Here is a 12,679-nt window from a genome sequence, read left to right as displayed (position 1 = left end):
AATCAGTGAAACAGCCATAATAACTTCTTTAGAAGACAAACACACTAACAAACCAACAACAACAACAAAAAAACAATCAAGCTGTAATAACAACCTCCAACAGTACATCTAATTCTGATTCTGCTACTATGGTAGGCAGACCTTAGGGTCGAAAGAAGCCCTGTTCCTGTTGAGTAGCTCTTCCACACTCTGGCGAATCTCAGGAGTGATGTTCCTGGCTTCAAATGTAGCTATGTCCTCCCTCACACCACGTTTAGCTAGAAAGCTAGAGAAGAGAGGAGTTTTCATGTGTGAGTTCAACATTAAAGCCAAACACAGATGAAATCATCAGAAAGAGATCAAATTAACCCATAAAGCAGATAGTTTAATGTTAATTCAAGCCTAAAATATGAGCCTTTTTTTCCTTAATTAAGCATGAACAGTTGCCCCCCCACCCCCAGCACCACCCCGCCCAAATATACGCACACAACCTACACTCGCTCATTAGCAGTGCAGAAAGGCTTTGTTTATCCTTCCCTTTTCTTCCTCGTTTCCCACCCATTCTCTAACACCTCATCACCTCCTAATGCCTCTTTTTGCTAACCCGAGAGGTGTCGAAGATCCTCATCAATTTAATTACTCCCAACAGGGTAACTCTTCATCTTCCTATTCATCCCTTTACACGTTCTTCCTATCTCTTTTCTCTCACCTCTTCATGCTGACCCAGGAGGTGTCAAAGATGCCCATCAGCCTCAGTACCCCCTCCAGGATGTCTCTGATGACATCGGGAGGCATGCGGAGGGAGCGGATCTCAGACAGCGCTTCAGGCTTGATGTTTCCAACTGCACGCTTTGCTTCATCTACCAAAGGCTAGAGGGCAGCAGGGGAAAAGGCAGCGAGAGATGCACAAGTACGTGAAGGATAAGCACAATGGGGATTGCAAGCCTTGAAAAGGGGGGATGTTTTCTCGTAACTTACAGAAATGGGCATGCTCACAAAAACAGGCAACAAACCACTTACCTGTACTTCTTTCAGCTCGTCGTCGATTTTGGCTTTTCTCTCTTCAATTTTGGACACTTCTTGAGCCATTTTCCCTTTCAATTTTTCCATCTCTGCCTTCTGGTCACTGGCATTCTGGAAAATCCAAAAAATAAGGAAAATGTTCAGTACACTAGATTAAAAAACAGGCTTTTAGCATGTACTGAAGTTAGGGGAAAAAGGCTTAATCAGGATTGAAAGTAAGCAGCTGAATATATGATTTCTATATAATCATCTGTATTGTATTTTACATTTATAGGATTTTTTTAGGAATATTGTGACACTGATGATGAAAAAGCAGTGAGGACAAATGTTTGGCCGTATCATTTTCCAACAGGTCCTCTCTCTGACCTCTTCAAACCTGAAAGTTTTATCACATCACATTTTCATCTAAAGCTAATCCCAACATTGGCTTTTTTTCCCATCCCTATAATTCTTCCATAGTCAAGGCTCCAGGTCTTGCTATATGCCACATATATTCCCCTTTTCTGCTCCAAACCTTATTTTCATTCTTCCTTAACGGCTCTCTTAATATTTCCATCTTTGCCAAGCCTCAGTCAGTCTTCCATCTATTTTGTTTACACTCTTCCCATCGTTGTTCCAGTGTTCCTCGCTTCTCTCCCTGCTGTCTCCATCCCCACAGGCGACATAGCTACTACAGACCAAAGGGATGAGTCTAGTTCTTAATTATCACTCTGCAAAACTGACTCCTCTGACAGTTATTTCTTTTTCTTTCTTATTTTTGTTTCTCATCTCCTTTCTTCCTCCCGCCCTCTAACTCAACAAACCCAATCCCCACAGAGTGAAAGATAGAAGGATATCATAACTAATGAACAAGGTTCATCTCCTTTTCCCCCTCCACACATCTATCCAACCATCCATCCTCGAGACAGACCCAGCAGGAGGAAATGGAAATGGGGGTATCAGGAGATGAGAATGAAAGGAAAGTCACAAAACAAACAAATACACATACGTACACAAACTAAATAAATAGTGTCTTCACAGCAGGGAGGATATTGCCATGGGAAAGGCAGAAAGTTTTTTGTATAATGCAATGCAGATGAAAAAGAAAGCCAGAGAAGAGAAGAGAGGAGAGAAGTTGGATAGATAGACATAGAATAGATATAAGTTAGAAAAGACATGAAACCCTGCAGGACTACTGTCCTGAGCCACACACGTATACCCACATCCACCCATCCCAATACACAGTCACTAGCGGACAATGCACCAGCAGCACAGACATACACACCTGCATGGAGGTTGTGATTTCCTGCAGGGCAGAATCTGCCTCCTGTTGTTTAGTCCTCAGCAGTTCGCTCTGCTCTGCAGCCCGCCTCTTTAGTTCATCAACCAATGTTTTAGCTTCATTCAGCTTAGAAACGCCTGCCTGTAGACATAACATGTATTACTTTACAAGTAATGTCAAACTTGTTTCCTCTTAAAGATTCAATGGAATTTGTGTGTGCAATGTTTACCAACAACATTTACGGTTGCTTTGTAATTGTACTTTCTCATATCAGTGTGTAAAACTGCAGTAAAACTTTAAATAAAATACTACACAGGATGAATGCTGGGCACAAGCTCATCTATCAGGGCTGGATACAGTTCCAAAAACCAAATAACTTCTCTAATCCATGTCTTTTATTTGCTGTGTGTCGTTTTCACCGCAAGGCTCTTTTAAAACCCTTATCGTCACTAAAAGTCAAATCAAGAGCTATTTTATGTGTAGATCTATCGATTTTCAAGTCTAGGATAAACAATTCTCATCAGTTGTTCCAAAAATAAGTTGCTTCTTACGGAAGTAGTAAAACTCATACTACTTATAATTCTGTATCACAGGGTAGATTTGCAATTTTACCTGCAGATGCTGCTGTCTTGTAGTAAGCTGCTTTTGCTTCCGACTGTATAATGCGGTGTAAACATGCAGAAAGGCCATGTACTTGCTCGGTGTTGCACCGTGTTCGCGGCATGACTCATGGACCATCAAGAACAATCGGCACAGATCCCCCTGCCCAGACCCTCCTGAGAGTCACAGGTGAAAAAAAAGATGCACAAAGAGAAAAAGTTGATATAAAGTCATTCTGATTACACTAAAAATATAGAGCCATTAAATATGTCTAAGTATTATAAGCTTATGATACTACTACTATTAATAAAATAAGATAATTCATCTTAATTTATCACATGGTAGTGACTAAATGGAAATATGAGTAAAATAAAATAAACAAACAAATAAATAATAATAATAACAATAATAATAATAACAATAATAACAATAAAAGCCTTTATGGTAGACAGTTCAGATGGAAGCCCCTCCTCAGTAAGAGGATAGCCCACCTGGAGTTTGCCTGAAAGACTCTCAGACCATAGAAACAAAACTCTCTGGTCTGACAAAACAAAGATTGAACTCTTTGGCCTGAATGCAGAGTCTCATGTCTGAAGGGAATCAGACACCGAAACCCGAATGAACATCTCTGGAGAGATCTGAAACTGGCTATGCATCGACACACCCTCCCTATCCACCTGATGGAGCTTGAGAGGTTTTACAACAAAGAACGGGAAAAACTGCCCAAAAATAGATGCGCCAGCTTATAGCATCATGCTCAAAAAGACTTGATTGCTGCCAAAGGTGCTTCAACAAAGTGTTGTGCAGTCTGTGAGTACTATTACACTGTAGATAAATAGAAAATAAATAAGAGACTGATTATCTATTTATTTGTTTAAACAACATTGACCAGTTCTAATTTTTTCGTTTTTCAATGTGATTAATCATGCCAACAGCATGAACAACTATAAAATGGCTCAAATGCACTTTGTCATCACTCCTATTTCAAAGTCACTCACATTGTGAAGGTGATAGCTTCGCGTGTATACAATTCTGCATTGGCATTTATCAGCTATCTGACAACATTTTAAGTCCAGAGATCATCAATCATTCATGAACTGTGACTTAATGTTCATGTGCTTACCTGAGCTTTTCCTCTTGCTGCCCTTTTCTCTTTCGGTCTCCTCCCCTCCCTGCTCAGTTTTTGCCAACAACAGCTCAGGTATCTGACAAGCAACACGTTTAGGTTTACCAGATTTGCAAATGTGACTATAAAAGAACTGGTGTGTGCACAAATATGACCGCAACACCTTGATTTTTAAAAATAACCTGTAAAGTAAAAAAAAAAAAAGTTTTCAATTTTAAAATTCCAACAATGAGAGAAAACCAATTCATTATTAGGGCTGCTGTATTAGGTCAACAGACATTAGTAGAGCAGAATTACACAGGTCTGTCTTTAAAGGTTGGAAGGAATGTGCATTGCTAATCTCATAAGCAACACTTAGCGTGAGCTTTATTAACAGCTGATGATTTAATGCCCATTTTGATCTTGCTGTTCTGATATTAACCTTTTTCATGCTGCTTTCAGACCATCCTTCCATCCACTGGACAGAGCACTTGCGGTAAAAAGCTGGGTTGCTCTCACAGTTGATGGTGAAGTTAGGGTTGGAGGAGTCCATGATCAGAACAATGTGGAGGTTCTGCTGGATTCCTGAGTGGGATGTGAGACAGTGGTGAAGGGAATTCATCGGGAAACTTTGATGAAAGGTGGACACGGTGTGGGACAATGACAGGCATTGGTATTATCACTAATAATACCAATATATATTATAGTTTTTAAGTATTTATCTTTCGTGATGTTGCACTGACCGGAGACATCTTTCAATTTCATTGTACTTGTGACAATGACAATAAAGAATATTCATATTCATAATAGCATCTTTATTAACTTGTATCTGGCAGAGTTGGAGAGAAAAGGTGAGGAGTAAGCTCTTTAGTGGTTTTACTTTGCCAATAATGGTTATTGATTTGATTCACAAGCAGCAACCTCTGTGACATTGCAGCATTTATACAGTACCAACAACAGTGCGCAGCAATGAAGCAGAAGAACACAGTCGGATATAATCAAGGAGAAAAACAGAAAAAACAATCTCTGTAACTAAATGTCACATATAATAGAGGTTTACAGTGAGAAGAGGCCCTAATGAAGGAACAATGAACAACAGAAAGACAGAGGGACCATGCTGTCAATAAAACCACAATACTGACTGTGAGAGAAATAGTTGTAGAGAGGTCCGGTGAATCCATCCTGGGAAGCACCATCTTTCAGTGACGAGAGGAGTGGCTCCAGTTCCTCAGGGGTATATAGACCTGGAACTTCACCTGAAAAATGTCCCCAGGATACATTAGAACTACAACTTAACTACAACAGAGAAAATTCTTGAGTGTATGATCCATATTCAAATGCACATCTCATATATAGTTTATAATTTTAGGAGACACACATTTCTTTCTTCTTCTTGCAAGAAGAAGAAAGAAATGTGTGTCAGGTAATCATTGAACATGTTCAATGATTACCTGATCTCAACCCAACAAGGCACACTTTTTCAGATGAAACTGAACATTAAAAACAATGCTCATATTTAAAGTTTTGGTAGTTTGCCCAGTTACTTTTGAGACTCTGAAAATGATTCCTGAACAGTAAATGAAATACTTTTGGTAAACCCCTTGAATTAGAGCTGAAAGTCATTTGACAAGACTTTGTACGCAAGATGAACAATATCACCCAATAACCACTCAGATCTGTCTGCTCAGAGTGAAGCTGGAGTGGGGGATGGTTGGATGGTTAGCCTAGCATGAAGTCTGTGAGCAGGAAGAAAATTCTGGTCTGACTAAACCCAAAGGTCAAAATAATTTCTTCTATCAGAACATAAACCCATCTAAAACCATAGTCCAGCTATATATTGCAAATACTGTTTAAGATTTGCAGTGTGACAATCGCAGTTTAAACATTAACTCTTAAATGAAGCTACAATTTCTTGAGTCCCAATAACTCACGTTTCTATAAATAAAAAAATAAGGCAAAAGCATAAATAAACACAACACATACCTGATGACAGCAGGCTGTTCACCATCTCTAAGAAAGCTGGGTGGACAAACTGATAGTCCTCTAATAGTAAAACCACCTGTTGGCCCTCCAGACCTGCCAGCTGCATCACCTAATCACACAGTATCCACACAAATATATTATATAGTGCCATCAGCTGAGATTACATAGTCTATGCTTAAACCTCCGCAAAGTGAGACATCTGTCAACATATGATAATGGGTACTGATTTAATGCATAAAAATCAACTAAAACGACAGAAAATTCTTTTATCAGTAACTATTCACTTTTAATGGTAATTATAAGTGTCACTCAATCTGAAAAAAACACACAAATGCTCAACAGGGAGTTCTTCAGAATAGGAACCGTATAGCCTGCAGGATTAGTGTGTAACGTGTGATTATCTCTAAGAGCATTTTGCAAATGCAATTTATTAAAGTATAATGTGAACCAGATAAAGAGATAAAATCTAATAAAGGAAATCCACTTACCGTCTTGAGATCACTGTTGAAATGCTTCAGGGTGTAACCACGGGAGATTTTTGGAGTAAACAACGTGTATCCGTGCATGTGTGACACTAGGCACGTGGCTGTGTGCCGACCCACTCCGCTGCGCCCTGCCAAAAGCAGAGACCCACCAGGTCTGCTTAGGACCCGATCTACCCTGGACACAAAGTCGCACACTTCCCAGAACAGGAGAAGATCCAGCTCCCTGTTATCTCGACTGTACAGCACGACTCCCTAGAGGAAAACGAGGAACAGACACACAGGTGAAGGAGGTACACAGCAGCAAACACAGTGAAGTGAAAATAAGAAAACAAAGACAAAGAAATGCAAACACAGAGTTAGACATGACGATGAAAAAAGAAGCACAAAAACAGAAGTTTATAAATTTACTAAAGCAAAGTGGCAGTACCATTTCTTTTACTTTAAATTAGGTAAAAAGTTTAAGCTTTTTTAGCAAAATATGACACTAGTGCAGATTATCCTGTCTAAAATGCTATTGATATACTGATGATTTATTGTATTAGCGCATTTGCACATAAGGACCATATCAGTGTTTTAGCTAAGAAGAATAAAGAGAAAATCCCTATAGTTGCTGTAACACTGTGTAGACACATCTTTCTGTCCACAGTTAATCCAACAAGTCTAACAACAGTCTCTTACTGCGTACCTTCTGTATAACTTGTTTTAAATCAGTAGAGTCCAGGCGTCCCAGTTGTTTGCCATGAGGAGGCAGAGACTGGCCAGGAGTGATCACAGCCCCCTCAGACGCTCCCCATGTCACATAGAAACCATCTGCAAACAGACAAAATAACAGACTATTAGTGGACATGTTAAATTACATGGAGGTTGTCTAAGAAAAAATAAAAGTGCAGCATAGACAGTGTTGTACTAGCAATCAACTGTGTATGAAACACAGAAGTGCAGAGAGTGCATCCACCATCAGGGCTAAATGGCCCATTTTGTCAGTTCAAAGAAAGTGATCCAGATCTGCAATCAGCTTTGATGGGTTTTTACTTTGCCCATGATTCACATCTTCACCAGATTTCCTAAAATGAGGGTGGGTAATTGTTGCACAATGTTGTTGACAAACAAACAGACATCAAATTGTATTCTCGAATGTAGTTTGTGCCTTTATAAGCAACTTGTGCACAAGAAATTTTTGTTTTTGCAATCCCTGTTTTCCAGGTGGCCACAGTCTGGGAGAGGCATTCCTCACTGGGGATACAAGGCAATCTACAAGCTGATTAGATTAAAGATTTGGATTAGATTTGTCTGCCTCTTTGTAACCGAGCCAGTTTTCTCTATAAGGGTTTTCAGTGCTATTTTTATGACAAAAGCTAGCAAAAGCTACATCTTTTCACAGATTTCCAGACTGCTGTAAAGCACATTATTAAACACAATACATAGTATTATTGCTAACACAGTGAGCTGGTTCCCTTTCAGTCGATTCACTCGGTACAACACATAAGTATGGATATGGATATGGATATCACGCCCTCGCGTGTCCTGGCTGAAGAAACCTTTATTCACACCTTCAGGGCAGATGACGTGTGATGACATGTGCATGGTCCCTCCTGAGGGATGCGGTTTCTCTTTGCACGACAGCAAACAGCACGATGCCTACCCTGTCTGCCTGGGGGTCGTCCACACTAGGAGAGCGTTGACGGAGCCCAAAGCCTGTGCGTTTTGTCGCCAGCTCGGGCGCTTGACCCTGGAAAGATGGGTGATGTTTGTGGAAAAAGTGCTGGGACGCTTGGCTGTCGCACGGCATGACCCTCTCCTTTCTGAGTCTGAAGACGAGGATTATCCAGTCGATGTCCTAACACTCTGACTCTCCCAAGCACAAACCCCCTGCACACAAAATGCCTCAGGTTGTAACTCCCTGTTCAGGTGTGTTAAATGTTCAGGTGACCACATCAAGTGTTCCTGCTGTTTTTCATTGTTGTGCCCCAGAAAAGGTGCATCCAACAAAATGTGTGAATGTACATGTTTCCATGTTACAGTCAATAAAGAGTGTTGTTTATTCTCAAACAATCACAAATGCTCAGCCTGCAGGCAGAATGAGCCAGGTCAGGCAGGTGGTGCAGTCCCCTGCAGACACACTGAGGGGCAACAACGCCCCGCCGTCAGTGCTGCAGGTCAGCCGGCTGGCTGCTCACTTCCCTCAGTGGCGCGCTTGCGCCCCCTCTCTGTGGGTGCTGCGAACCTTTGCCATGGGTTACCGGTTCCGGGTCAAACTGTCTCGTTTCCGGAGACTCGTAAACACGACTGTCGACACAGAGGCGGCCATGATACTCAGAGACGAAATAAAGGCGCTATTGCAGAAAAGAGCAATACGAGTGGTCCCCACTTCGGAGACAGACAAAATCTGGTACAGCCGTTATTTTGTTGTTCCAAAAAAAGGTGGAGGGCTTCGTCCCATCCTTGACCTGCGAGTCTTGAACACATATCTACGGACGTACAGGTTCAAGATGCTAACACTCAGACAATTCTTGAATGCAGTCGGCCCGGGAGATTGGTTTGCAACAATCGATCTAACAGATGCTTATTTTCATGTGGTTATACACCCGAAACACAGGCAGTTTCTGAGGTTTGCATTCGAGGGCATAGCCTACGAATACCTAGTGCTGCCGTTCGGGCTGTCGCTCGCTCTTCGCACCTTTACGAAATGTGCCGAGGCAACGCTACCGCCCCTCAGAGAGAGAGGCATCCGCATCTTAGCCTACCTAGGCGACTGGGCTCTCATAGCTTGCTCCAGAGAGCAGGCGGAGACACAGCTGTCGCTGGTTCTGTCACACATTCAGACTCTGGGGTTCTCTGTGAACTTTCAAAAGAGCTCGCTAACCCCGAGTCAGCTGATTTCTTTCCTTGGTTTGGAAATATGCTCACTTTCCAGCACGTTTGTCTGAGAACAGAGTGGCTGGTTTAATCGCTGCCTCGCTCAGTTTCAGCTGGGACGCAGACTGCGTTTCCAGACATTACATTTGTTGGGCATGATGTCATCTATGATCGCCATAGTGCCACTTGGACAGTTAAAGATGAGAGCGTTTCAACACTGGACTCTCTCTCACCACCTGTTTGCATTGCGTCACCTCCGGAGCAGGCTGACGGTAACCGCATCTTGCATGCTAGCTCTCCGTCCTTGGAGGGAGCCCGGGCTGCTGCATCAGGGCTCTTGGATTGGGAGGGTGTTGTTTTGCAAAATGGTGTCCTCAGATGCTTCCCTAAGAGGGTGTGGAGAGCTGTGTGAGGGTGCATCAGTGAGAGGGATCTGGTCTGCAGCCCAGCACGAGCTGCACATCAACCACTTAGAGCTGTGTCTCTAAGGGCCACCTGAACCTGGGGCCAGACCTTCTCTCCATGGGGGGGGTCCTCCATTCTCTCTGGTGATAGAATGGAGGTTACACCCTTTAATAGTGGCTCAGATTTGGGATCTATTTGGCAAGGCGCAAATAGATCTTTTTACCTCCAGGGTAAATACTCACTGCCCCCTGTTCTTATCCATAATCGACCACGATGCACCCTTGGGCATGGACGCACTAGCGCACCAATGGCCAGATGTGCTCCTGTATGCATTTCCCCCAGTGGAAATGATATCTCCAGTTCTAGAGAGAGTGCGTCGGCAGTCTCTCTCTCTGCTTCTAGTGGCCCCTTGGTGGCCCACAAGGTCGTGGTATGCAGAGATAATCAGCCTGCTAGCAGCGAGTCCTTGGCAGCTTCCTCTCCGCAGGGATCTCCTCTCTCAGGCGGGAGGAGAAGTGTTTCATCCGCGCCCAGATCTGTGGCGCCTTCATGCTTACCTGCTGAGAGGTTAAACTTGACTCACAAAGGCTCCTCCCCTTTGTGAGTGTGGACGCTTCATCTCTTTGCTCTTGAATGCTTTGCTTCTTATATTGATTTTTATTGATTTTTATGCTGATTTTTTCCCTTTTTTCCGTGTGAGCTTACCTGCGATAACTTCTGGACACTTGTAGATCATTAGGACTAGAGTGTTCTTAACAGAAACAGCAACATTTTATGGTTACCTTGTCCACAGCGCTCCGTGTGTCTGTGGCCTAGACACAGCTGAAGCCTGATTACAGCGTCTGGGCACCGAGCAGCCTCAATAGCCTGGAAAGGTGCTAACCGCTAGGCTAACTAGCAACAAGATGCCTTCCCTCTCCACAGATGACTACCACAGCCTCCTGCAGAAGATTGCAGTACTGGAGACAAAAATTCATCGCTTAGAAGTAAACGTGGAGGTAAATGGACTGTGTGGAAATGAAACAACCTTGCCTTTGATTCAAAACAATGGCGATGAGCAAGCTAGTACACAGCTAAGGAGCACAGATAACATGACCAAGAAAGTAGACTCTGTGCACTATTATAAATCCTCAAGTGATAATCCCCCCTTAGACTGTCTTGGTGCAAAACCAAGACATAAATCATGTCTCCTGGAAGGGGGAGGACGTATCACAGGCAGGGCACAGCGAGCTGAAATCTCTGAAACCGACTGGCCTTCACTTCCTACGAGACAGAGAAGCTCTTCTACCCCTGTATACGGGAGGAAACAGGACTGGACAACCGTGAATAGGAAGGTTAACAACAAACCTCCAAAACAACTGAATGTGAAACTGCAGAACAGATTTGCTCCACTATCAAAGGACCCTGGATCTATATCGGACAACCATCCATCTAAAAGCAGCGAAATAAGGTCTGAAAATCTATTGAAAAGTGAAAGGCCACAGGGAAAGCTAAAGGCTAGGCCTGAAACTCTGATTGTGGGTGACTCTGCCGTAAAGGATGTACAAAGGATGTGCGGTAAGAACACTAAAGTCCTCTGCTTTCCTAACGATATGGTCAACAACCTGAAGGAGAGAATTCTTCAAATTGCAGATGAATATCCAACTGTGACAAACATTGTTCTGCATACAGGGTCAAACGATGTGTCCAAACAACAGTCGGAGGTTCTGAAACGGGACTTTACTGGATTATTAAATACTGTAAACTCTCTGAATGCAGCTGTATTCATCAGTGGACCTGTACCGCCGGTCAGAGGAGGAGACGAGAGATTCAGCAGGTTGTTTACACTGAATAAATGGCTTATATCAGCATGTGCTGACCACTCAGTGCATTTTATCGACAACTTTAATATTTTTTGGGAACGCAGGCATCTGTTCAAAGCAAATGGATTTAATTTTAACAAGTCAGGGGTGAAACTGTTCACCTCCAACTTGTTTTATTCCATACGTCATCCATCCGTGCTTGGTGCCAAGGCTGAGATAAACGAGGAGTTATCTCATAAAGAGGAACAAACAGTACTCCAAGAACAGACAAAGCCCAGCAGAAACCTTGAGGAGGAGCTCCATTTGCCCCCACCCGGGAAGAGCCTCAGAAAGGAGAGACATCCATGGCATCTGAGGAAGAGCCTCAGAAAGGAGAGACATCTAAGGCAAGAAGAGGGGTCCCTATTTGCCTCCAACTCTCTCAACAACACCAACGACCAGGACAAGGGACCACGACCTTCCCCAGTCCCCCAAACCCCTGACAGGCCATCACCCTCCTCCCCCTCCCTTTCTCCCTCCTCCCCACACCTGAAATTCACTGAGGAGATGATGGAGCGGGTCAATGCTGGGCTCAGATCTACCCCCCGTCCCAATCCCTTTTTGTCCCCCATAAACCCCCCACCAGAGCGGCCAAAGGTTCGCCATCGAGCCCCACCCTCAACAGAGCAATCGAAGTCACATTGCCCAGCCTCGCCCCCCTTAGTTCCTCTTCATGCCCTGTCTCCGCAGTCTGATGCGTGATGTGTGAAGGGTCCGGGCTGTGAGGATTATGGCAGTGATGACTTTTCCCAGGAGAAGCTGGGACCCTGTTTACTAGAAGGTTTTAAAATTTCTGTACTTTTAGGTGACAGGAGACATGTGGCCTGGTCAAAACACAGAGAGCTGCACTCTAAAAGATCTTTAAACATAGTAAACATACCTTGTGTGCCACAGACTGCTCCCAAACACGAGGGGACAAGTAATACCTCTAAAACACTTAAGTTGGCTTTATTAAACATTAGATCTCTAGCTGGGAAAACATTTTTAATTAATGATTTAATCACTGAGCACAGCCTTGATTTTATGTTTTTAACTGAAACTTGGTTGGACCAAAGTAACAGTGGAGCTGTTCTCATCGAGACGACCCCTCCTAACTACAGTTTTATCAGTGAGGTCAGGGCGAGCAGGAGAGGAGGAGGGG

The 12,679-nt window shown here is 43.2% G+C and overlaps 2 protein-coding genes across 6 annotated transcripts in view; one reads left to right on the top strand and one right to left on the bottom strand.

The window, feature by feature from the left end:
- Positions 1 to 12,679, bottom strand: part of dync2h1 (dynein cytoplasmic 2 heavy chain 1) — a 203,464-nt gene that overhangs the window by 68,379 nt on the left and 122,406 nt on the right. For all 5 annotated transcript variants that reach the window (XM_085245678.1, XM_085245677.1, XM_085245676.1 and 2 more), the window contains exons 53-63: positions 7,122 to 7,246; positions 6,440 to 6,688; positions 5,952 to 6,060; positions 5,111 to 5,224; positions 4,411 to 4,553; positions 3,987 to 4,068; positions 2,876 to 3,039; positions 2,267 to 2,404; positions 1,000 to 1,113; positions 689 to 849; positions 142 to 265 (exon numbers count right to left, since the gene is read on the bottom strand). In XM_085245678.1, coding sequence (XP_085101804.1) covers positions 142 to 265; positions 689 to 849; positions 1,000 to 1,113; positions 2,267 to 2,404; positions 2,876 to 3,039; positions 3,987 to 4,068; positions 4,411 to 4,553; positions 5,111 to 5,224; positions 5,952 to 6,060; positions 6,440 to 6,688; positions 7,122 to 7,246 — 1,523 coding nt within the window. The remainder of the gene's footprint in view (positions 1 to 141; positions 266 to 688; positions 850 to 999; positions 1,114 to 2,266; positions 2,405 to 2,875; positions 3,040 to 3,986; positions 4,069 to 4,410; positions 4,554 to 5,110; positions 5,225 to 5,951; positions 6,061 to 6,439; positions 6,689 to 7,121; positions 7,247 to 12,679) is intronic.
- On the top strand, positions 10,183 to 12,655 carry LOC146559594 (uncharacterized). Its single transcript, XM_085244775.1, has 2 exons — positions 10,183 to 11,254; positions 11,369 to 12,655. Exons 1-2 carry the CDS (start codon positions 10,603 to 10,605, stop codon positions 12,238 to 12,240), a joined length of 1,524 nt encoding a protein of 507 aa, XP_085100901.1. The 5' UTR covers positions 10,183 to 10,602; the 3' UTR covers positions 12,241 to 12,655.

This window comes from Mchenga conophoros, linkage group LG14 (assembly GCF_057382185.1).
Source record: "Mchenga conophoros isolate Kocher_MC1m ecotype Shallow Benthic linkage group LG14, M_conophoros_male_GT1.1, whole genome shotgun sequence".
Taxonomy (NCBI): Eukaryota; Metazoa; Chordata; class Actinopteri; order Cichliformes; family Cichlidae; genus Mchenga; species Mchenga conophoros.
The sequence above is the reverse complement of the archived record's forward strand: the minus strand, read 5'-3'. Positions and strand labels throughout refer to the sequence as shown.